General features: G+C 45.3%; 1 protein-coding gene across 1 annotated transcript in view; it reads right to left on the bottom strand.

The window, feature by feature from the left end:
• The window catches only part of GLI2 (GLI family zinc finger 2), a 194,445-nt gene that overhangs the window by 24,088 nt on the left and 144,115 nt on the right, over positions 1–26,242 (bottom strand). The window contains exons 4-8 of the mRNA XM_027879741.1: positions 17,638–17,840; positions 15,711–15,902; positions 5,109–5,310; positions 2,788–3,001; positions 1,143–1,256 (exon numbers count right to left, since the gene is read on the bottom strand). Of these exons, the coding sequence (XP_027735542.1) occupies positions 1,143–1,256; positions 2,788–3,001; positions 5,109–5,310; positions 15,711–15,902; positions 17,638–17,840 (925 nt within the window). The remainder of the gene's footprint in view (positions 1–1,142; positions 1,257–2,787; positions 3,002–5,108; positions 5,311–15,710; positions 15,903–17,637; positions 17,841–26,242) is intronic.

Here is a 26,242-nt window from a genome sequence, read left to right as displayed (position 1 = left end):
ATGCCTATAAGACCCAGTGGATTAAACTCTGGGGCAGGGCTGCAGGGGTGAGCCAAGCTGCCACTATCCAAACACTCCCTGAGGCTGGGTGCACATCGCTTTGCACCGAAGCGAAAAAAGAACAGAGGATGACAGCCATTGAGCAAGCAGCTGTCTGTCCCACAGCTACTCTGCTACACATGCTTTGACAATGCAGGTAGTAGCTTTCAAGTATTTTTTCATTTGCTGCAAGAAATAAACACATTGCCCTATTAGCCCGGGTGGTGGCCAGATTGGTTTTTCGGGGCTTGTGATTTTGCAGCAGTGTGTAGATGCACTCCTAAACTCAAAGCTCCAGAGAGGTGCCTCTTTGCCCTAATCGTGCTGACTACAGCATGTTTATCTTTCCCTGATATGCTATCTTCATCAATTTTACCAGCCCCCTGATGACTGCACACGTTGCTGTCCCCATGCATCATGCTGAGACCTGCTCCTGAACCAGGGCAGAAGGAGAAATTTGTCATCAACTCTTCCATTCGCTTGACAATAACACAGTCTAATATTTCATGAAAATGAAGTGCCCAGAGCACTCCTGATAGTTTACAGTTGTGATAAAGGACGGTCAGATGGATACTGTCAGCTATTAAACAGTTTGCAATCACAGAGCTCCAGAAAGAAAGCAAAGGCCTTTGGGCCCTTCTTGGTGTCAAATGTTGTGTCACCAGTGTAAAGGATGTTTCTAGGAGCAATTCCTTGTTGAATCAAGAAGTTGTCCTTTTTTTGCATGCCTTCTACCTACATGCAAGCTTCCCTCCTAATCTATGTTTGCTCCAAGACACTAACACTGCTTGCTTTGCAGCACAGAAAACTAAAGACGTGATTTTTAAATTATCACACTTGGTATATTTCCTCTCTTCTTTTTTTTTTTAGATCCAAGCACAGCAACAGCAAGCTGAGTCCCAGGCACCCATCGAATATTTCACTTAATCACTGTAGCTCTGCCCTGAACCCTCCAGGGCTTCACACTCCAGAAGACACCCGCTTGCCTGGCAAGCTTTGCTGCCCTTACTCCCAGCTGCAGCATGAGGTGCCAAGAGTATTATTCCCGAAGACAAGACCCAGCTGCCTCAGCCCCACAACATGTCTCGCACCAGGGAGGTTACCTGTGTGTTTGGGGACACTGGGGGCAAGCCCTCCACTTCAGTCTTGACTTTGCTGCGTTTGTTAATTACTGGATTGACGGTGCTGCTCACGGCTGACTCGCTGCTTTGCTTGCTCTAGGAAAGAAAACCAGGCAAGATATGGTACTGGGGTTTGGGATGAGAGACAGGCAGCAGCATGAACTTCAGGAGTGGCAGGGGACAGCAGGATATTGTCCTGTTGGCCTGGGTTTCGTATGAAAACCAGCCCGTGTGGGTTTGTGCAAGGCAGAGGGATGGAAGAGAGGGAAGAGGGGTCAAGGGCAGCCCCATCTTCTGCTCACCAGTGAGCTTGGCCTCACCACTGCTGCACTGTTTCAGAACAATCCAATCCGTGTGAAAGCCACCCAAGCCTTATACAACCCCCACCCAAGCCACAATTTTATTTCTCAACACGATGAAAAGATTTGTTGAGAAAATGAATTCCTGGGGGGAAGCAGGGGGCTCTGGTTATGTACGAGGGCTCTGGCATGCTGGGTGCATGAAAGACTATGTGTGTATTCTGCTAAGGTCTTGAAAAATGAGAACAACTTCAGGAGAAAAAACATCCCATTGTATGTGCATAAAATTGGAACATTAACATTTTCAATACTCTTGCTAATTGCTCAATATTGGTCCTGCAAATTATTAAACAGAGGCAGAGCTCCTGCCAGCCACATTATTTTGGTAGCCAGTTTGTATGAAGAAAAAAAAACCTAATCAATCAAATAACCTGCAATAACAAACAGTATTTCCAGTGCAGGAATCATGAGAAACCCTAAAACAATAAACCAGTCTGAAAAGTTCAGTATGATACAACTAAAACAACAATTTGAAATGGGTGTGAAATAAGGTGAAATCAGTCTTTGGGGAGAAAAGCGACTGCAATTTAAACTTTGAAGGAATGTAAGTGGAAAAGAAAAATTATTAAGAATGTGTTAGACATACTCACTAAGCCAGTGCATGTGGAGGGCTTGTGTACACATATATGTGCCTGGGTGAGCTCACAGGTATTTGTTAGAACGCATTTGAGGTGTGGGATTTCACACACATCACGGCAATTCTAATTTTCAAAATCTGGCCCCCTGGTTTTGCAAAATTTAACAGTAAAAATCAACAGCGGGGATACACTGAGGCAGAAGCTACTGAAAAAGAAGGAACAGTAAGTAAAATGCGAAGAGGTTCCATGTAGGATGCACTTATTTGTTAAAGACCACTGGCATGGTTCACATCAGTGCAAAAAAGGGAGGAGGGATTGGAATGTACTGATGAAGCTTGATTCACACTGTTCGGGTACTTTTCTTGGAAAACACTATAGCACGCGCTGAATTCCCTCGATTTCAATAGGACATGGCACATGTTCAAGGAGATTTCCTGCCTGAGATGACTTAGCATATCATGTTCAATACTTTGATGGATCAAGGCCTTTGGTTTCTGCATGGGTAGGTAGGCGTATGTACAAGGAAGGGATGTGGATGCAAAATTTGGCTGTGACTAGTTCAGAAACAGTAGCCAGGAAAAAGAAAAAACAATGCAAAGTATGAGTAAAAAGAGAATGGGTAAAACTCTCACAGCCACCACGAAGGGCAGGGAGGAGGAGTATCTGGAGGAACAAGATTGGTGTTCCTACCTGGTTGGAGTCAGAGATGCAGTTGCTGTTGTTGCTGATCTGTGTTGGCGGTGGGTTGACGGAGATCACTGCCATGTGCTGCCGTGGGGGGAAGGTTGGGGACGGCTGGATCAGGGGAGGAGTGTGCCCGAAGGCTGAGCTCAGGCCTCTTTGTTGGGTCAGGATCTGCTGGTATGTCACGGGGTTAAGGGGATGGGGGAAGCTGAATGCTGGACTGCAGCAATAACAGAAAGGAAAATGACGAGGAGTTATTTTAAACAGTATTTGTCACATTAGCTAGCACCTGATTCAAGTTCGGCTTCCTGGAGACTCCAGGAGACAGGTTGTGATGCCCCAGCTAGACATCTTCAATATCATGATAAGCCTGACAGCCTCCTTTACTGCGAAGACATGATTTGTCTCACGTGTACCTCAACGAAGTGGTGAATCATTTTTACCTGAAACAACTGAGACTTTGTAATTTCATTGCTTCTTATGTGAAAAAAACAACAAAAGCCCTTGTCAGGGTGTGCAGAAGAGGATAGGACTTGGACACATCTGGCTTTGCAGCTCCCGAGGCTCCTGGGTTTTCCCAGACAGACCGATTTTGCAGACTCGCAACCTTGGGGTTATGCTAACCTGGATATGAAAAACCAGCATCACCTGGCTCACTTGGCACAGATTACAGCAGGGATGAATAAGTATCCACTTAACATAGTCCAAAACCGTGCAATTTGCTCTGCATTCAGGTGAGGGGAGTGCTGGCTCAGGGGACTGCTGAAGAATGTCACCCTTCCTATGTAGGTCACTGGTTCATCTCCAATCTAGGTCAGTGGTGACCAGGAACACCACTAGCCCCTGGTTGCTTGGGAGACAAGTGGGGCAACAGGTCTGAGACAAACAAAGCTCTGGTTTTGGAAAAAAAGGGGTTCATCCCCAGGACCAAGTCCCCTGGGCGCAGACAGAGAAGCACAGGAGTTGCTCTGTGGATACTCTAAGCGGGTGATTCATGAACCATGGATTCTCAGCCCAAAACCTGATTATTTCCCACTTTTAAGAAGTGATTGCCCTTAACCTTTACCCTCATGGTATTTCCTCTCACACTCCTGGTGTGAGAGAACACCCTGGTGTGAGAAACTGCCCAAGGTGTGAATGCTCAGAGAATGGGGCCATGATCAGCAACACGCTTCATTTTCAGTTTTGCTTTTACACAGAGGATTTCACTCCAGCCTCTAACACATTGTTAAAATAATAACAAAAAAGTCGTTTCACCCCAAATTTCTAGCAGTTATCCTGTTATATATGTAACCCACCTTAAAATTCCTGACATTTAGGATATACTTTTAAAATACCAAGAAGAGTTTAAAATTATTTATTAGTAGTATTATTAGTTGATTATTCCCTTGGAGGCCAACAATTGACTGTTGGGTCAGTCTTTGCACTCCACTGGTTTGTTGAAAATACCAGATATTACCCTTGAAATCTAAGTTGAGATGCTAGAGGTATGTCCAGCTGATGACAACAGGTAAAAAGACTAGGAAAAAAATGATTACCAGACAAGGAGTTGCAATTTGTTTAAATCAGCATTATGTTTGATTTTACAGTCATCTTCTAAACGATGCTGCTGGATAAAGTAACTTAGAAAATTAATGTTAGAATTACTAATAGCAATATCTCTGTTTTCCCCCACAACTTTTAGGAGTGCATAATCTTTATAACCCTTGCTTTGCAACACCAGTGTTAATTAAATCTAACATTTTAACAGTTAAGTAATAAAAAGAATAATAACATTGTGAAACTCCGGTGAAGCAATCATGGCAGGAATTGACAACAGTCAGCAGCCTAATGTAAGTGCTTTTTAATTAGGATTTGAAGAAAACTTTACTCGAGGGTTTAGATTTGTTTTAAATATGTTTTTAGAATTATGCTCTTCAATCCACCCAGACAACATTTTTTCGAAGAATGTGGGCCAATAATTTGGAGAATACTTTGGGGCAATCTCTTAAATCAGAGTATTTCTTAACCAGTCCAACTGCTCACAATGAGCATTTTGTTAGATTAATTTATTATCTGTTTCTGCTTGCAGGGAGGCATGATCGTACTGCAATTGCTGGAAATGTGGTAACTAATAATCCCAATCCAGCCAAAAAAACCCACCCCATATGTCACAAAATACTCTTCTACATGCAAAAACAGATGGGGGCTTTGATTTACTACGCTACGCAGCCCCGACGTTCAAAGGCAGAGGTTGCAAGGAAGAGAAGGTCTCCCTTGCTGGAGGATCATCCCTTTTTTCGTAGGGATGGTTCCTCATCTGAACAGAGCCGTTCCCAAAGCTTTACCTGATTGTCCCGGCAGATAAATGGCCGTAGGAGCCACTCGCCGCTGAACTGCTTCTGGAGTTGTTGATGTACGCCACGAGAGAGTTTGGGGAGGTCCTGATCATTGTCTGGAGATCAATGCTGGCATCAGACAGTGGGGAGATAGATAGGGCTCGTTTTCGGCTTAACCTTGGAGTCACCCGCGGGCTCGAAAACCGGGACACTGCAGGAAAGAGAGACTTTGTCAGACAAAACCAGTGGGCTGCTCCCTTCCTGAGGGCAGGCTGGAAGTGCTGAGAACTGCTGCACTCATGACTGCTGTGGGATGTTCAGGAACCAGGAGCAGCGCAGGGACCAGCTGCACTTTGATGTTTCCTCTCTTCTGGGTGCTGAATGACAGGGGTCAGGCAGTGCCATGAACGCCCCCTTGCTTTGCTGTCCCTGGAGGATACAGAAGCCTGTCCATCACCCCCTTTCACAGGCACTAAATTAACTTAGAATTAAAAGGGAAACGTCCCTGCAAAGCTTCCATGAGCGCAGCCGTTCCCGTTGACTCGGTGTCAGGAGCAGCGGGCCAGAGGAGCCGCACATCCGAGCCGGGGCAACCATTGCAAATGGTGAGCGTGCTTGTGTGCAGAGGGAACGGAAACCAAACAAGCTCCAGCACAATGCTGACCATCCAATTAATGAAGGAGGCAAGGTTCCAGAAACCCCAAAAGTAAATTAAGAGTTTTAAGAAAACCAATTTGGCAGCTCAGGCACAAAGTTCAAACTCTCCCCCTCCGAGGGGACCTGCCAGTGCCTGGGCCCTATTAGCCATTGTCAATCATTCAGGCATGAAGTCATTTCCAACCCTGCCAGTCCCGTTTGTGGATCTGCAATACATGACGAGTTACTACTGTAAAAGTTTGGCATCCCTCAGTGTATCAGCACTTGTAACTGGAATGACTGACCTCATCCAGAGGAAACTCTGCCCAGGTCTGACCCACCTTCAAATCTCTGGGGTGGCATGGATGGAGTTGCAGGTGGGCCAATACCACAACATTCCCCAGTACCAGCATACCAAATACAAAACCTGCCTAAACCGCAGCCGTGCCTGGAATTAGTAACCCCTCCAAATCTCAGGGTAAAATACAGCACTTGGCCATGGGACCTGGTTGTTAATTCCTGCCATCCACCCAACGGTGCAGGAGAGCTCAGCCTCTCCATTTCCTTCCCTTGATAAGCACAGCACTGCATCACCACCTGACTTTTCCAGTGGTGGTCTCCCCAGAGAGCTTCCTATGGGTCTATTCTATTAAACACTCTGAATAAAACACTAAATTGCCCAGCCAGGCAATATGAGCTATTTTCCTCTAGCTGTTTGGAGGCACTGATTTTGGTTGTATATCACCAAATACAAGCCTGGCACTTTGCAAGAGCATAAACTTTCCGTCCTGATGACAGTACTGGTATGTGAGAGGGTGAATGGGACATACAAAGAGGGAAAATATATCCTGCCAGCTTGATTTGTGTTGGCTTACAGAAGTTTGTGTCAACATTTCCTTGAGACCAGTGGCTGGGTTGCAGTCTTCCAGTCTCCACATGACTCACTCGTGCACCTAAGTGGCTCTGTCATTAACATGCCTGGGTGATGTGTAATCAATGGGGTTTAGTACCACCATCCTCTTACTACCCATAATGTCCCTCACTGCACAATATAAACGGTCCCAAGGCCCCACTGGAAGTCCAAGGCTAAGTTGGTACTTGAACCAAGCACTCCTGTGACTTTTGTCCTACACCATCAAGAGTTGCTACATGCAATATCTTTACTGCAATACTGACATTATTGGGAATTTCTCCTAAAAATCAAATTGTTGCATATATGTTGAACACATTCTTCTTATAATAGTTTGAATAACTACATTCTGCAGCCTCACGGGTACCGAGATGAGAGAAAATATGACTCAGTGATCAGGTAGCAAACAGAAAGAGCAGCAGCCTATAAAAACCACCTCTTGAATGTTAAAGATGTTACATGATTTGGAGGGACTGGGCTCAAACTTTCCTAGTGCTTGCAGTTGGAAGACTCCAGCCCCTTGTGCCGTGATGAGCAGCACTTCCATGGAGCTTGGAAAAGGTGTAGACACTTCGCAGAAGCACTATGGACACAAAACCAAAATGAGCAAGTAACCTTCCCTCAGCAAAGGCTGGAGTGCAGAATTCTCGGCCTTTACATCTGGTTCGTGAAATCTGAGCCCTCTCAGAGCCCTAGAAAAAGCAACGTGAAGGTTTCATGGGTCTAGATCATAATGGTCAAAACTGTCCTCTATCTGCAACATATTCATGCAATAATGTAACCGTTTTGAACGAATTAAACTTTGTTTTTCCCTCCTTTGGCCACAAAACATCTTGATTCAATACGTGTGCCACAACCAGGGAAGACCTGGGTGCTGTTTCCAGTCCTCCCCAGCCATACCTCCTTGAGCAAATTGCTGCTTCTTTCAGTGTCCCTATTTCCCAGTGTCATCTATTTAGATGAGTTCCTTTAGAGAGGGTTTGTGCTTTATTCTGTACATACTGCACCAGGTGCAATGAGGCCCCATCTCAGATGAGTTGCCAGTGTTTCTGTCCTACAAATAATATGCGTCTTTCCAGATATAGATATTGTTTCCTACATTTGCATTCCCACAGTCTCCTCCTTCTCTAACAGAAGGAAGCAGGCCAGATTTGACAGTCATATTTATCTCTGTTACTCCCACACCTCAAGGGAGATCTGTTTATTAATGTGCCACTTCCCTTGATAAATTACTAAATAGAAAGAAAAGCCTTGTACTCATTTCTCGCTGTTCCTTCACATGATTTATGTCCACAGTGCTGGTTCCGCCATTGGTTGCCATTAATTTGCAGAGGGAAGAAGTCCTGATGTCCAACAGAAACCTGGGTTTTGGCAGTGCAGCCAACGTGGGCAGCCCTCCCCACTGCTCACAGGTACATCTTTTTTTCCCCATGTAAAACTCTGCAGGAATCTGTCAGATTTTCAAGCTGGCCTGGGAATTCTCCAGCCCAAACCCAGTAATATGCATTGCACTAGTGTCCACTCTAATTCAGATCTTGCAAGTACTGTGGGCTATCTGAAATGTTTGATAGCAGATCCAATAGGTTGGGCTCGTCCTTTACACAAAAGCCTCTTAGGTCTTGCAGGCTTCCAGGGAAAGCTGTGACCTAAAACCATGCTATGGAAGAACAATTCCTCTCTTCTTAATGACAGCCTGCCCAGAGTGCCTGGGAAGGGAAGTATCTGGGAAACAGAAAAGGAGTTTAAACGCACGAAGAAATGCACACTAGTGCACTTAGGAAAATATTTTCAAAATTATTATTCTAAATCAGATTAGCAGCACTGGGATCGTTCTTAATAATAAAGTTGGCCTGATCTAATCTCCTGATCTGAGAACACTGAGCATAAGTGTCAAATGATACCAGGCAGCAGCATGGGTAAGCATTACTGTAGCTGTGCACACAGGCAAGGTGTTCAGTATGCGCTGACTGACACCCACTTGGGCACGTAAGCAAATCCTCTGTTGCCTGATGTCCAGTGACATATCAAAGGAAAAACCACACACAACTTCTTCAGCAGGGACTGTGCCCAGTGAAGTAAATGAATGTAGGATCCATTTTTCAGACACAGAGATTGAGAGTTTCATGAACATTTACCACTAACACTCCCTCTCTCCTCTCCCCTTCAAAAATGCTGACTTCTCAAAATGAACAGACTTAGTTTCAAGAATTTTTTGATGTTTGGAAAATATGTTGGGGGAAGTTCCCAAAATGTCAGAGTACCCCCCTCAACACTCCTGAAAGGAAACAAAACAAAACAAAACAAAAAGGTATTCTTTCTGTTTTGTTAAAGGTTGTTTTGTTCAAAAATTTAAAATCTTTATAGGTTAACATGAATTTTAAACAGTCACACATTGAAATAAAAGTAGGAAATAATTTCAAATTAACTCCACTCCTCTACCAATGTTTCAGTTTTTAAAATTAATTTCTCTGTGCCTTTCTACCTCAGATGAAGATGTTTCTTACCTTCAGTTTCTTTCCCTCAATTACTGAGAGATGGGAAAACCTCTTTTTTCTCAACCAGGTCCACAAAGAAGTGATAAGTCAAAGCCCACACAGCAAAACAAGAAAAAAGATAACTGTGTGGGATTTCTGTATCGCTGCCTCCTTTGGTGTTGGATAGTATTTCCAGCCAAACACATTTACAACATCTCCAGGGTGAGTGGTGGCTGTTACTATATCAATTTGGTCTGCTACTTTTACCTCTCATCTTAAAAGAATATTTACTGAAACTAGCAGATGCTTCCACGGACTTCAGAAGATGGAATGAGCTTACTAAGCTGACCTAGAGACACCTGTTTGAGATATCTCACCTTACTTTCAAACTAATTCTTTCCCACTTGGAAAACATGGGGTGTTGATGCACTTATTTTTTGGACATAATAGCATCTTGGGTTTTATTTTTTTAGGTGTATATGAAACAAATTAGCTCTGAATGGAAAAAATCTGATTTTCTTTTTGTTTTGGCAAAAGGTAAAGATACCTTCTTAGAATTCAGCCTGTTTCAGATTTCAAGCAACAACAAAAATATCCTTTGGCCTGAAGTAAGACACAGGAACTTTTAAGCCGAAAGACTGTCCCCTTCTCTCTCAGAGTCAGGAGGAGAAGAGAACTGGTCAATGGAAAGGTACAGTAAAGGTTAAGCCCAAAGCTCTGGGCATTGGTGGCAGCATTGTGGATGGCAGCTCATGAGGGACAATAAAAAATTTACCACAGGTTTTTGACCCTGCTGCCTCACCTTACAAAAAGTCAATGCCAGATACATTTTACAGTGTTTTAACTGTTTTGCACTGGCCTTTCCTTACAATTTCATACAAAGACCCAGACACACTGACTGTCACCGGCTCAAGTCTACATGCTAAGGAATAAATACAACCCACATATTTTAAGAAATCTTTTAAAACTGCCTGAAATAACATTTAAGGAGAAAAAAAACTTGACTTCATAGCAGCACTATCTTCACAGAGTAAATGGAAACGCCACAGCTCACAATCAAAAGCCATTTCTCTCCTGGGGTATGTGTGTTTAAATAGCTCATTTCTAAATTTGCAAGAATTTAAGGCTGAATTTTTGAGTGATGCTGGCTGTGTCTGTCAAATGTCCCAGCCCAGTCTTCCAGCCAGCCTAGAGCTCGGAGGAATGTCCAGATTTCTTAGTTAGAAGGTAAGAGTATCCTTGGCAGTTTCCTATGGTGTCTATGAATTATCACATCCACAAGTTGCTCAGAAACAGGAATAGTCTTCCCAAATTTAGATTAATCTGCAACAGGTCAGTGATGACCAAATGGTCAGCTTTTACACGTGTAGCAGCTTGTGGACTGACTCCTGCGGATGATCCCAGTGCTGTTTAGCACAGGGGCAGGATCAGATCCTGACTCATCTGGGAGGTGGGAGCAGAGGTTCCCACTCTGACCACTTTCTGTGACTGTGGGCCATGAAAAGGATATTACAAGAGATGATTTTTCTGGAGGGAGATTTCAGACCTCAGGACACACTACATATAGTGGTAGCAAAGCCCTCCTGAGAGGAAACACCAGGCACTCAGTGGGAGCTCCTTCAAGGCTCCTTCAGGATAAGGAAATCTCATGCAAGTCTTTATAGACAAGCATGTTGCTGTGATCTCAACTGCAGAGGGTCATCGGGGGAATCTGCTCCCAAAGGGACAAGCCTATAAGGCACACAGGCTGCAGATGGCCCACCACTACCCCCCACCCCACTGAAATCCAGCCAGAGCCACTGCTTCCCCTGCGTCCCCTGGCCAAGCCCCAGTATAAATACAGGGTTATCAAAATGGTCCTTCTTCCCGCCCACTCACCAACAAAACTCCATCCAAAGTGTACAGAGATATCCCCCTCCTCCCATCATCAAATTAAATCCAAGAGCAGTATAAAAACACAGAATGGTCCCTTAATCAATAAGTGGCAGGAATAAGCTACTAACACTCTTTGCCTAACCAGTTCCTTATTCCCCTCTCTCTTTCTGCAGAGGCAATACACCTCTTTTTTAGACTGCAGCAGATGCTGGACATTTGTTCTGGCACCAGACGCTGTCCTGGGACCCTTCTTTCTTCCCTCTCCAGGCCGATCAACTTTGCAGTTCAAGGAATACTAATGTTTCCCTCAAATCCTCGCTGAAAGACAAGGCTGCATTCTTCTACTCCCAATCCACAAGGTAACTGTTTAGTCGACCCAACTTGCATATGTAAATTGAATTCTTTAGAAACCAGATTGCAGCAGGATTCCAGACACAGCACTTATGGGATGCTCTGGGACTTCTTCTCTCTTCTGTACATATTTTTCTGGGGAGAAAAATAGCATTGCTGGCTAGAAATGGGTGGGAAATTGTTTCCCATTCTCTGAACGTTTTCTGAGATTTCAGCAAGTTTCCATTCTATGCTGGGACAAAGAAAACAACAAAAACCCCAGGTCTTTGAGAGTTTTTTAAGGAAGTGACTACAGGGCGTGCCGTCTGCATGGAGTAGCCAACAGATGGCTTATTTGGGAAGTCATCTGCAGTCTGGTACATCCAGCCTGCAAACACGGAGTTGCTGGTCCCTCCAGCCACAGGCAAGGCACTTCCTTCCTAGGTCGCCATGAGGCTGGGCTCTCTCCACTCGTCCTGATGGAGTAGTCGCTTCAGATGGACCTGCTGAAGGGAGTCCTGAGCTCACCTCTCACGGACACGTTCCCGCTGACTGGAGTCACCACTGGGCTGCACCGCCAGCCCTGCTCCTTACCCTGCTGACTACTGAATCATTTCCTTCAAGAAGAAAGGCTCCAACAACACTGACTGAAAGAGGCTGGTGAAGCTGAATCACTGTTTGATTTGGGGAAATAGAGTCCTGCTTGATGATTTGCCCACATCCCAGGCAACTGTGCCAACTGCTGGCCTGCTGGCTATGCTGGACTGAACAAAGCCTTTTCCCAGTTACAGTTATAACTGGTTGTGAATCAAGATATTTGTGACTGCCTGGCACCAGGCAGCGAGAAACAGGGCAGGAATCCTCCCTCTGGCTCCAGGAACTGGACAAAATTCAGTGACAGAACTGCAGGGTCATCCCTGCTATTGCTAACTGTAAGGTTGCACAAACACATCTATGCAGCTTTCCTGACCTGGAAGGACTACCTCTGTGCAGCACCACCTGGATCTAAGTTGGACTCAAGATGTTTGTCCCCCATTCCCTGATTCAGTATGGACAACCTAATCACACTTTCAATGCTGTGCAAAGTGATGGATTTAAAGATGATCTCTACTTCCCACCACAACCATAGAGTCTTATTCCAAAGACCTGGACCTTTTTCCTAAAGCTGCCACTGCTCTGCTCACTGATCATTTGACCTTCTTTCTCTCTGGGGTCTCTTGTGATGTAATGGCTTTGTTTTGTACAACACTTGGACAATTTTTGATGTACAAGGCTTTAACAGTATCAGTGTGGAGTCACTCTGGACAAACTCCTCTTGAGAGAAAATGACACCTCCTGAAGGGCTGAGGGTAATCACAGGAACCCCTGTGCCTAGGGGCAAAAAACAGCTGGATGTACTAAACATGCTTAGAAAATTGTAACCATCTCCAGCATCATCTGTGCTCCCCACCAGTCTTTACTACCTCAGTGATGCTCTTGTGCAATCACTCCATCACCTGGAATAATCCACCATGTAGCAGCACTTCTAGAATAGAAATGCAAAAGATTGTTTTGATCTGGTGAACAGGACCTGTAAATTAGTCTCAAACTTATCCCATCAGCAATGTTGCAATATTGGAAACTGATTAACTTTTGATTTCAAAGTGTAGGCTTTCCAGAAAATGGGTTTAAGCCTGGATTCAAACTCCACTCTTGGATTTTGAGTCCCCTTTGGGTGAGGAAATGAAACAGGAGAACTGAAGGGTTGTTTAGTCTCCACTGGAACTGGCCTCAATACCCTAGCGGTCTGGTGTGTAAAGCTTAACTCTGGTCTACTTTAGGGGTGTAACTACTTCTAGCTGCACATTGCAAACCCTGCAAAAGATGCAGCTCTGGACACTCTAGCTCAGTCAGCATTTGAACCCTCAGAAGACGTAGCACAGGGTTGGCACCAACAAGCTCCAGACAACATTTATATCCTATTACTGTTCCTGACCCTAGACATGTGATGGGATGAAAAACACAAGACAAAACCAAGAAGGCATTGAAAAATTCTCAAAGAAATACAATTACAGCAACCAGAAAGACTGTGTCTGTGGAAGAACTACCATACCCAGTGTCTAGGCCTCCCACAGACCTGCAGATGTTTGGAGGTGATGTGACACTGAATAGGCCAGGTTTAATATATGCTTATCTGCTGCTTTTTCTTTCACAGGTGCCAGCGTTATCACAGGTGTGTGATGGTGCTGCAAACGAATTCTTGTAAGGTTTCTATGTTCTGGGACTCCCTGAGAAGAAAAGGGCTCTCTGAATGACAGACTCAGTGAGGTTTTCATGCATGCTACTGATATTCCTGTCTCAGAAAAACACCATAAGAGGATGCTTTATTAAATTATCTGTTCAACTATTTACTTAGGCCCTGCTGATTGAAATTTTTAAAATAACTTTCTAAAAAGAGAAGGAGATACTGGTTCCTCAGCCAGCATTTCAGAGCCATCCATTTTACTCTCTGTCTTAATAATGCACAGTTCTCTCTTTTCTCTGGCTGATGGATAAACCCAAACACATAGACCAGAGGCTGGCACTGGGCTGCTGCTCCTTTACAGATTCTTAAAAAGTAGCCTTCTGGTGTTTCATGTCACATTTTCACGATGTTCGAAAGTCTTCATCTCAGGCAGAACATGTGAAGGCCCATAAAACCCTTTCCAGTTACTTATCAAAAAAGCTTTACCAAAAGATCATCATAAATGCTTGGTGAGCCCTGGCTCTGCAGTGAATCATAGTTATGAGCTTGGCTGTATGAAACTGAGAATCTTTGATATATGATTCACTCTAGAGTTGTTTTCAGGAGAAGGCAAACAGTATAAGAGTCTTCTGCCAAGGGGTGCATCTCAGTTCCTCAGATAAAGACTGATCTTCAGCAAACCAGAGGACGAACATCTTGGTGTGCTGAGAGCCAGCCTGTGCTGCCACAAAAACAGTTGTGATTGCTTTCCTTCCTAGTTGTTTGTCTGGCACTTCAGTGAGGCACTGCTGGTCAGAGATGGACTAATAAGGAGGCAAGGAGGAAGGAGTCTTCTTCATAAGCCTGAGGAGAACTTGGCAGGCCTGGTTTGCACCCATCTGCTATAACCACAGGCATTAACCCTTTGGGAGGAAGACAGAGCAGTCTTACTGACCAGTTGCTCTGTAACAGAGAAGCCCAAGACCTACTGTAGGTGTCAGAGGGCAGAATGGTACCAAGGAGCACGTGTTCTCCCTTTCAGAGTGAGATTCAAATTGCCGATTAATCTAAGAATTGGCAGCAGAAAATGACTGTTCAGGTAAAACTTCCGCAGCAGCTGCAGACAAGAAACTGTTTTTTCATTAGAAATATCTGTAAGCCCCCATCACTGAACAGCCAGAACAGCTTTTATCATTCTAAACCAGTCACTTTACGAAGCAGCAAGACCACAAAGTCTTTCATCTTAAAAGCTCAGCAACAGAAACTTTGAAGCGGTAATGAAACGATGCAGATCTCCACTCCAAAAATTATAATGGTCCACAGGAAAATCCAAAGGCATCCCAGGAAAAAGAAGCTGTGTCTGAAAGTCGAGCTGAGACTTCTCTTTCTTGCAGCAGAAATAATCCCTAAACTGCCCTCTGTAGTATCTGTACAACCCTAGTTCTCACAAGATGCAGCATAAAGTGAAAGTAAAGACATTTCTAATAGCTCTAAAAATCATCTGAACCTCAGAAAAGCTTCCAGATAGATTTTATGCATCTCACCAGGGCAGCAGTCAGGCCACAGGGGTGACTCAGCACCACAGTGCCTAACATGATTCTATTTCTTCTTCATTTAGCCAGAAGCAAGAACTTTCTGGGTTTGTAACACTCAATACCAGCACAAATACCACATTCCCACATTTTTTCCTCCCACGAATTACGAACATATTCTCCCCACCACGGCTCCCTGGTAACAAATTTTTTCTTCCTGGGGACCTGGGAGTTCCCAACAAAGGTGACAGGACCACTGTGCCTAGAATGGCTATGTATGGAAATGGCCCTCCCTTTCCCCAGACACCAATCAGGCTAAATATTGGGTGGGATGGGGAGCTGGAGATGGAGCTTGCCCCCAGGGGTCACCCATGGTCAATGCAGCAGGACAGCAGCAATGCCCACCTCACTGGACCAGCAGCCATGAAGCAACCATGTCATCTCTTACAGACATAAGAGACACGATGTATGTATTTTAAATGATGTATATTTCAGAAAGGGGTGACCTTTCAAGTCAAAAATTACAGTGCAGCACCCATGGGCTTCAGCAAGGCACAGTGACCATATATAACAACCTCTACCTGGAAGGTAGCCCCATCCATCTATCCCAAAATTTCAGTCATGCCAGGGAGGACCCAAACTGCTACTCACCATCAACGGGGCTGAGGTAATCGTGGAGGTGTGCTGTGCTGGCTGCTCCCCCGCCCTGCATGAGGAGGTCCCCGTAGGGGTTTGGGTGGCCGGCCATCAGCGTCATTTGGTGGTAGTAGTCAGCGGGGTTGGCTCCCGGTGGTGGTGGGGGCAGCCCGAAGAGACCTCGTTCCTTCAGGTGCTCATGAGCCACTGTTGGAGCCGCAGGAGAGGAGAAAAACATGGAGAGAAGGTTCCCACCGCTATGTTAGACCCTGGTGCTGACGCTGGGAGGCCCTGTCTCCCCCCGTGCCCCCCGCCAGCCCCAGCCACACGGCTCCGTGTAGGGCTCTCGTGACGTGTGCTTGGGCGTGCTTCTGCGGACAAAAGAGACTAAGCTGGGGCCTCTGCATTCCTCTATTTCCGCAAATTTATAAACAATCTCTCGTTCCCCCTTCTAATAATCCTCCCGTTCGGACGCAGCCAGCACCCCTGGGAGGGGGGGAGAGGGCCCAGCTTGCCGGCAGCAGTAACCCTGTCAGCATTAACATCCCTGCCTATTAGAAAGGAAAGACAAATGCAGCCCAGTTCCCGATAGCAGCGTGAGGAAATTAAAGCCAAGGTCTAATGCATAGAGCTAGGTTTAGTGTCTGGCAGCATAAAACCATTTTGGCTGCCAAAGCCAATTACACTCACTTTCTCCCAGCTGTAATTTTTCAAACCTGCCTCCCCACCCGCTTGCCCCATTAACTTATTTATCACCGCCTTAAAAAAAAAAAAAAAAAAAAAAAAAAAAAAAAAAAAAAAAAAAAAAAAAAAAAAAAAAAAAAAAAAAAAAAAAAAAAAAAAAAAAAAAAAAAAAAAAAAAAAAAAAAGAGGAAAAGAAAAGCAACCCCAAACACAATGCCTTTATTCCATAGCAAACAATGAAGCTGGCTTTGGAAGGAGAGGACGAGGCAGAGCACACGCACACCAGCCATCAGACCTCTCTGTGATGGGTGGCTGAGGGTTCAGATGACGTTTCAGGGGAGGGAAGAAGACACATGCATGTCCCCATCACTCTAGAGATGTTTTTTTAGCCACAGAAGATGGTTTTATGCTGCCAGGCACTAATCCAGGGGCCTTGTTGCTCTCTGGTGCACTTTGCTTTGCAGTGGCAAAGGGCTGCCTGCCCCTGCAGTAGCTTGGGAGTTGTTGGGGTTTGCTGGGTGCACAGAGACCAGGTCCCCAAACCTCAGCTGCTCCCTGTGCACTGAGCCAGCCACCTGCAACCATGTAATGAAGCTCTTCTGATGAAGCAGGGCATGACTTACACCTTGCCAAGTGCAGGCAGTGTCGTGCATTTTCCCCTTTCCCTGCCTGGATATTTTTGTCCCCAGCTCCCCAACACAAGGTCTGATGGGGCTCAGAGAGCATGATCACCTCTGCCTGCACCCAGTGCCAGCTCCCCACACGCCCTTGCCTTCCATGAAAGCTGCTGCAGGGCAGCCTAGGGGTAAGAAGGAAAAAACGTACAGTCCTTTTCCTTCACTCTGGAGCCACCCTGACCACAGATAGAGAGCCCAGAGGGGATAACCCAGTTGTCAGTCCCAGACAGGCCAGGAAGCCAGACCAACTGTGACCCTCTTTGGGGAAGCAGGGCTCCCAGTAGAGATGTAAGATCAGGGAAGCACAGACAAGAGTGCTGCAGAAAGGAACGTACTTTAAGCAAAATATTTATAATATGATCCAGCAGTAATAGCTATTCTCACGCTCTGCTTTCTCAGTGCGATGATGCAAAACAAATGTGTAGTTAAAGGGGGAAAAAAAAACAAAAAGAAAAAGAGACAGCTCTCCCACTTCAGAGAGCAGCTGCGGAGCCTTTGCAGCTGTAAATCCCCCAGTTTTAGGGAATTTCAGTACTGATGAGCTACAAAATCGCTGCAGTACCAGTAGCACAGTGTCTTACCGTCGGCGGGGCTGAGGCCCCTGGCAGCAGAGATGACGGAGAGTGTGGGGCTGCCGTGGACAGAGCGGAGGTAATGCTCCATGTGGGGTGCCACGTAGGGGTGTGGTGGGCTGAAGGGCGACTCGCCAGGCCCGGCGGGGTGCGGAGACAGGCGGATGAGGGAGATGTCGGAGATGACGGGACTGCCGCTCAGAGGAGGAGGCCTGGGAAGAAAACAGAGACATGCTGTCACTCACAAATGGCCAAGGCGGGCATAGCTGCCTGCCACCCTTCTCTGTCCTGCCACACCGCCTCTGCCCACGAGAGAGGAGTTCAAGCACATAGTGGGAAAAGTCTCCCCTCTTGGCATACACAGAACCTGAAGTCCCCAAGTTTCCCACAGACAAGCACCTGTACTGCACTGAACATATATTTACGCAAGGTGGCTCACCCCAAACGGGCTGCTGTGAAAACGAGTGTGAGAGGTTTTAGGCAGTGCCTGCACACACAGGTGGCATGGAACACACCCCGTGCTAGAGGTCCCACCCCTCTCCTTGCACGAGGATGCTGGCTACACAAAGATATTCAAGGCAAACTGGGGGTTTGCAAGCTCCCCACTGCCTCTGGGTATCCAGCTGTTTAGTGCTGCCATGTGCAGAGTGAGCACTGAAAAGGGCTGCCTGTGCAAGGATGCAAATGGTATAAGGAGAATTTATGTGATCTTGAGCTGCGCTTTGCTCAGCCCAGCACGTGCAGCTTGGCCAGTGCCAGCAAAGCAGCCCTCCCCTCCTGCGTCCATCATGGCTAGCACAAACCTCTTTGACAGGCTGGCGGTAAGGTTCAGAGGGCAAAAGTTCATGAGAGGTTTTACTACATGCTTTCTAGGGGCCAACTCTCTTAAATCCCTCAAATCTTCCTTGGGCCAAGTGCTACCTGAGAACGAAAGTGTATGCTGAGGGATTCAGCAGGTAACAAAAAAAAGTCACACGCATGTTTCAGTGCTTAAGCAGTTTTTTGAAGGGTGAACCACGATAGAAAAGAAAGTCAGCAAACTTCTTCCAGCCACGTGTCCTACTGTACCTTCCAGCCTTTAGACAAACCGCAGAGGGTGCAAGGACAGGAGAAAAAGTTACTTGCCCTGACCAGAGAAGCAGAAAATCCAAGCTAGACACCAAAAGAGGCAGAGCTGTCATTAGGCAAAACAAAAGAGCAAAATCTGCTTTGTATTAGCTCTCTCTGTACTCACAGACTGCTGGAAGCAGAGCTGTTGTTGACACACGGGTCACAGCAGGGACAGGAATCATCCCTGGCTGGGTGCTTTAGCAAAGCTGAGGGAGATGGATGTGCACCCCAAAGGCTGCACCCTAGGCACAGGAGACAACAGGGGTTTGGAGGTCAGGGATCTGGAACGTGGGCTGATCTAAGAGAGGTTATTACAAAGGTCCTTCCCTAAGACTATCCAAATATGCCATTATATGCATATTATATGCATGTAAGATCTGTCTCTCCATGCACAGACAACCACAAACACGATGGTCTGCGCTGTTTAGACATGCCTCCGACACCTCAGGATCACAGTCCCACCCTGTCTTATCAACAGTTCAGGTGCATTTTAATTTATTTGTAATTCTTGCATATCAACAAAACCACACAGAAATGTAATATAGGCTTTGCAGACTTATTCAGCAGTTTAATGAGCATGTTTGCCTTTGTTTGATCTTCCGTGTGTTTCTCTGTCTTTCTGATAAATTAGTAAACCTTGTGGCTTTTTGAACACTTTCTGCTGATGGGTAGTAAATTAAATGCCTTCTGAAATATTTATAGTTCAAAGTACTTTCCTGTAGCAATACACTCTTGTGGCTCGCTGGTGTGAAATACCAGGCAGTGAAAACCTATCAGATATAAAGGACTTGCCGAGACGCACAGCCCCCGACACAGGTGCTCATCAGACCCAGGCCAGGGTTTAGCTAGAGAAACACCCACCAGCATCGACCCTGTTTTCTTTTACGACGTTGAAAGACAAACTGATGATGGCATGGCTATTTCAGACCTCGTAACCTCCCCACCTGCGTTGCCATGGCCTTCTGCTACCAAAATTATAGGGTGACCAAAGTCACTCTCCGGTGCCTCTCGCCATGATGTCAGCCGTGGTGGCGGCGAGCTAGGAAAGCTGCAGCTGAGGCCGCCAGGGCTGGTTTCTGTCGAGGCTGCTAATAAAGGCGGCCGAGCACGGAGCCGACCAATTTATTTCTACCGGGGAGGAGGGAGAAGTGAATCAAAGTCTCTGTTCCAGATTTAGTTTCAATTCATTTCTAATAATCTCCACCGCCTCATCTGGAAAAAATGAAACGGGATTAAAAAAAATGATGTCATTAAGAAAACATCTGACTAATTTTTCTTCTGACGAAGACTTAATATAAGTGAGGGGCGATGTAAATTAAAAGCAGCCCCAATCTTCCCTGGGCTACAGAGCCTGCCTTAATACATAAGCCATGAAAGAAGTTTTCTTACATATACAATAAGTTCCCTCTTTCATCAGTACTCACAGCTTCTCCCAAAAGGGTTGTGAACTTCTTTGATGCAGTCTTGGAACTATGTATTACCAGGTTTACGAGCCTTCAGAGCCTCTGCTGATCAAACTGTGAGGCCGACATCTAAAATGCGTATAACAATATGAAGGGTTTGCTGTTCATTTTCTCTGTGCTAAATTGTGCAGAAATGCTAGAGTCCCTCAGAACAGGAAAACCCCACCCTGTCCAAAGAGGTAACACTGGGAAAAAGATCAAGAATTCCCCCAAAATGCATGCAGCTGGTGTTTGAACATGAGGTTGGCCCTGTGCACAAAGACTGGGCTGGAGAGCAGGCTGCTCCTTATGGCTCTGCTTAAAGCCTGTCCTTGCTCACTGTTCCATCTGTGGACTATGACAGCTATGCTTTCATCCAGGTCTGGCTCCTGTGAGCCCTCCCAGGCAGGAATCACTTCTCACTGTTGTATACCTACAGTTCTAGCAAAACACCATCCCATGGTACAGCACATCCCAAAATAATGTGCCTTCTAGTAGCTGCCCACCAGGAACAACTCACTCAGCCAGAGGGATCCTCTGCTCCTAATTCCCCAAAAGTTCAATTTTTTCCTGCTTTTCTCCCAGTTGCATTATTTCTTATCTAAACCCTAAGTCCCACACTGAGCCATTGCATTGTCATTGCAACCACATGGTGAGAGGCAGCTGTAGCCTCACAGGTGTGCTCCTGGCAGAGAACCATCAGATCCTGGTCTTTAGAGGCAGTGGATAAGAGACAAAGCAGTGCTGAGGGAAGGCAACTCTCTACCTACGCCCAGCTCACATCCAGGGCAAGTGGGACTCTCCACGACCCAGACCCTGTAGCAGGACAATTTTCGGCTTGGTGGGGTGAACCAGCCCATGCAGTGAAGCCATGGTGCCAGAGCTGCATTTCTCAGCCTGTTCATAGAGTTCCCTACCCAGACCTCTGCTATCCACATCACTCCCCTCTTTCTTCCTGGATCCCATGGATGATGGTATGACAAAAAAATCCCAGCACCTGGGGGAGAGCTACTGGCTTGGCTGAAGACAGTGCTGTAAAAATGTTGCCATCGGCAGTAAGATGAAGGATTTCACCTGACCACATATATTTCTGGGGAAAGTGGGATTCTGTTTTTCAAATAGGCTAAGGGAATTGGGTGTCCAAACGCCATTAAATTTAATGTGAGCCAGGGGCCTGTTTTCCCTGTGGCTCCAGCAAGAAGCCCAGGCTCTATAATTAATGCCCAGGACTTGTAGAGCAATTTACATCTCTGACAAAGCATCTGAGCCTGGATTCATTTCCTTCCCCACCCAGGAGAGGCTGTTCCTTCGCTGCTCTCTAACAGAGGGAAACACTGAGGTGTGGGAGATCCCTTAGATGGGATCCCATCTAAGGGCTGCAGAGCCTTATGGTGATGCTGGATGCATGCAAACTGCTGAAGGGTTTACAGAGCAGGTCTGTAGGTCCACCTGTGCCATGGATGACTCCCCTTGGAGAGCAGAAATCCTTGCCCTGTTTACCTGGTTCCAACTACCTGCAGAGCAGAACTGTGGGGCAGTGGTAACATGTGGCAGTGGAGGAGCACAACCAGCAAAAGCAGAGATACCATCATCTGAACTATGACACACACTGTTGGTGGGACACCCTCGTGGTTTCCCAGGACCTGGTCTCTCCTTAATGATTCTTCCACCAGGGAAAAGAGATCTGCTTAATTTTCCTGCCACTTGCTTTTTGCTCATCTGAAGCTCCACAGACTCATGCCAAAGTCTAGGGGTAGGACCTGGAAGTTTTCCTTTGAAAACCAAGGCACAAAGACCTCAGGCTGTGGTTTTCAGAGGCAGATCACTGTGTCCCTGTGTGTGCCCTTGGGGCTTGGCAGTTGCTTGTCTTTGATGTCACTGCTCAGAGGAGGTGTGTGTGTGCTGCATTCGATGCATCACAGCTGGATTCAGTGCTGAGAAAGAATCCTCGTGGTCCCATCACAGAGGAGCAGCCTTTGAGGAACTGGGGCTCCTGGGAAGGTAAAGCCTCTGGGACTGGCAAAACCAGTGTGGGCTGCTATGAACAGGGCCTTGGGGTGAGTTTTTCTCATTCTGCTTTCCCTCTGTGGACATGCACCACCAATCCCAAAACCTTGCATGGCGGAGATGTGGTAACATCTCGCCACTGCTGCGAGCCTGGAACCTCTGCATGGGGCACTCAGCAATGAATGTAACAGTTAAAGAGGATGCACATTTCTGAATTAACCTCCATCAGTTAAATAAACCCCAGAAAAATGGGGACAATTAACCAGCACTAATGTCCCATGACTAGTCTAAATTAATACTTAAATGACAAATAAATTTATTTAGCTGAAAACAAAGGGCTGAATACTTCTCCATATGCTTAATGGAATATGGACACTTGAAGGCAATTGTTTTACTGTACAATAAAAAAAATGCATAGCTGCTAAACAGATATGGAAGTGAGGAACAGAGCTACTCATGGAGCGGGGTATCATAGCCTGGTAGAGTTTTGTTATAAGAGAAAAAGCTTTTAAAGCCAACAGTCCTGTTTAAACCCCACATAAAAATGCTTGCTTTTGTTTTGTTTTAAATAGAACTTCCTGGTCTAGTTTTCCAAGTACTGTGTACCCCGAATACCACCTAATGTTTGAAGGATATGGAGGAGAGCAATATAGATGCCCCAAAAATGGACTGCTCTCATGGCAGACACCGTATGTATGGGATGCCAAAGCTGTATTCAATGGGAAACATAAAGTGCCTCAGGATTCATGCTAAATGATTCAGTCTAAACAGCTCTCACCAGTCCCTCAACTTCACATCTGTTTATTTCTGACTTAAAGTCCCTTACAACAGGAAGGGCGAGAGGTCGCAACAGTTGTGCGGTACCCTCAGGATCAAACCCCACGAGGTCCCTCAAAACAAGGTACCTTTCAGAGGTCAAACCTGGGCCACGACTATCAAATTCACATGGCATTTGATCACTCACAAAGATTTCCCTCCCTCCCATTTTTTCAGCTCGGAGAGCAGAGGATGTATGGAAGGAGCAGCACAGAGCTGCCTTGCAGCTGCCTCTCTCCCACCAGCCACTGCCAGGGAGCGCAGGGCAGCCTGGTAATGAGGCGATGGGGAATCACTCGCGCTTCCCAGCTCTCCCAGCACTGCAACAAGCTGATAATTATCCAGTAAAGTGACCCACTGCTGTCGAATTGAAGATGCCAGCTTATGTGTCCCACTACAAAGAGATGGGGATGGGGACTCATGAGACATCAGTGATAACTCACAGCCCCTGCCGGGATGCTCAGCACAAGTAATTTTATTCCCTCCTCCTCCCCCCCAGTATCTTCTCGACTCTAAAATAAGGTTAATAATTTTTTTCTCATACTCACAAAGATGAAGAGATAGCAAATCAGAGCTACCTTTGCTAATTCAGCAATTAATGCTCTCCCTTATAAGAAGCTGTTACGGAGACTGTGAATCTGGACAAAAATTGTTACAGCTTGCCCGCAGAAATTTAACAGGCATGGTTCATGCAGCTCCTATTTTCTCTTTACCCCTCAAACATATCTTTGAGGCACAGAAAGCATAAAAAATAATTTTAAGAAAGATATTTAACAATTTAAAAAAATCTATTAAAAAGATATTTTTTAACAGCAAGGGCAAGTTCCCATTGGATGGGTTTATGAACTAAACTGGTAAATTCAGCAAGACTGTACGACAAAAATGGATGTCTTTCTATAAGTGCTCCAAGTTCACTGCAAGGTTTGGAGTTTTCATAGTATGAAATAGTAATTTCTCCCACTGTAGAAATTAAAGAGGTGAATCCTATGGCCAGTGTTGCCAATGTCAGATCACATAACTGTGGTAATTCCATTGGACCTTAACAGACACAGGTCTCTGAATATGAAATCCCTTATTTGTGAATTTATGGTTCGGGCAGTGCTTTGAAAAGGATTTAGGTAGATGCTATAAAAAAATCCCACTCTGCATCCATTAGCAATCGTAATTGTCATGACATAAACTCTGATCTTGCACTAGTGAAGCCAAAGGAAACTCTGCCTCTGATGACAGGAGCAATAAGAACAGGTCTCCAGTGTGACTCCTCTGTTTTTCATCTACACAGTATCATAACCTAAGGCAGATACAATATCTTAGCATAATTTTTTCCCATCCCTTAGAAAAACATATTCAAGACTTAATGTAACTTCTAGTGTAGGAGGTAAGTTTAAAATATTTGCTCCAGGTAAGAATAAGAATTTTTTTGTTTCAAAAGTGAAAAAAAAAAACACGGATAAGTCTTTCATTTTTCCTTTTGAAAGATCATTCCATTTTCAAACATACCTGACATCAATCCTCAGTCTAAAATATCTAAACCCAAGAACCAATCAAACAAAAGATCTGATTTCACCGATATATGAGTATTATTTTTTAATCAATGAAATCAAAAGTGTTTTGGTTTACAACTTGAAACTTTTTTTCATCTAAGTTCCACCATAAATTAAAGTTTTTGAGCTCACAGGTTGTTGACAGCCTCAAGGGACAAGGGCAACTTCTGGAGGGAGCAGAGTTGGGAGTGTGAGTACAGGAATTAGTTCTCAGATTAAAAGCTCTCCTAACCACATACGGTTTTTTTATCGCATTTATGCTGCATTTACCACAACACAGGTCTAGTTTTGGCTGGCATTTGTAGCCACAACTGCAACACAACAACAATATCAATATTTGCTTTTAAAATGGAAGAAAAATGCAAATTTTTATAAGTAAGGTTGCCCTCCACTATACAACACACAAAGAAGCAAGACATCAAAGGTAGAAATTGAGGTTGATATGGGACCTTCAAACCCAAATCAAATTAGTGTCTTGGGGAGAGATCTTTGATTTAAGCTTAATAGTGGTGATTTTTTTCTCAGATTGTTTTATACTTAATCAGCCACACAACCCACTGTGCAGACATATGTTCCCGAAGCACATCAAAGCAAGTAAACATTCTGTTTCAGATCCTAATATCCTTTTTTATCCAATTATCTTACTTACATGATCTTTTAATTTAAGTTCTGAAAGCCCACCTTTTCACACAAGCTTTCCTTTAGCAATGGAGGTAGAAGAATGACCAGCTCAGTTCTTGTGAGATACTCGCCAAAAAAAACCCCCACACAACGAATAAATCAAAGCATAGCAGATGAGTCTCTACGATAGTTTCTTGAGAGATTATTGATGAAAGCCTTCAGAGAAGAAGGATATTTTAAGAAGGGGAACTTCAAGGAAGGTAGCTGAGGGGGAGAGAGGGAAGGAAAGTGAGAGAAAAGGCATGGATAGAAGTGCAGGAGCCATTAAAAGGAGTTCAGTGACAAAGCTAAGGAGCAGTGCAAACCTGGAGGCATGTGAGCTTCAGGTTGAAACCAACAGGCATGAGAACTTGATTCCAATAGTCACTAAATTCAAGAGCTGGGATACCAAAACACTGCAGGCTCAAGGCTGGGAGGGATGAAGGGTGGGCAGTGGCCTGGTAAGCTGGAGAAGCAAGTAAGGTGTGAAGCAGTGGGGAAGGAGATGCAGAGAGGTGCAGACATGGACCAGATCCTGAGGGCAGAGCTGAGGGAGATCTGAGAGGACTGAACATTGGTGTGGGGATGTGGGAAATGGGTGTTGGAGAGATGTGTCGGATGTGACACAGCCATTTCTCTGCATCTGACTGTCTTCCCTTGGGACACATGTTGAGGATATTAGCACTTTCAAGTGAATACTTTGCTTGCAGCTGTGAAGACACTGGGCTTGGGAAAAACAAATGGGAAGTGCATGTCTGTGGGGAAGAAATCTGAATTTTTGATCCCTGCCCAATGTCTTCTTCCTATGCTACTTTTGGGTGGGGGCTTCTCTCCCTTAAAAGGTAATAACATCCAAGTGCTACAGAAGGGTTTAACATTTAAAAGACTATTCCTATAGTACTTCTGAAAAGTCTCTTCTCTTGTTATGCCAGCACTAACCCACTGAGGAGAGGGCAAGTCGGTGGCAGCAACACCACAGCAATGGAGCTCATGGAAGAGTCTGGCAAACCATAAAAAATGCTTATTCATTCATTA

Source organism: Empidonax traillii, unplaced genomic scaffold (assembly GCF_003031625.1).
Source record: "Empidonax traillii isolate 1590-97213 ecotype Southwest subspecies unplaced genomic scaffold, ASM303162v1 scaffold57:size2250009, whole genome shotgun sequence".
Lineage (NCBI taxonomy): Eukaryota > Metazoa > Chordata > Aves > Passeriformes > Tyrannidae > Empidonax > Empidonax traillii.
The sequence above is the reverse complement of the archived record's forward strand: the minus strand, read 5'-3'. Positions and strand labels throughout refer to the sequence as shown.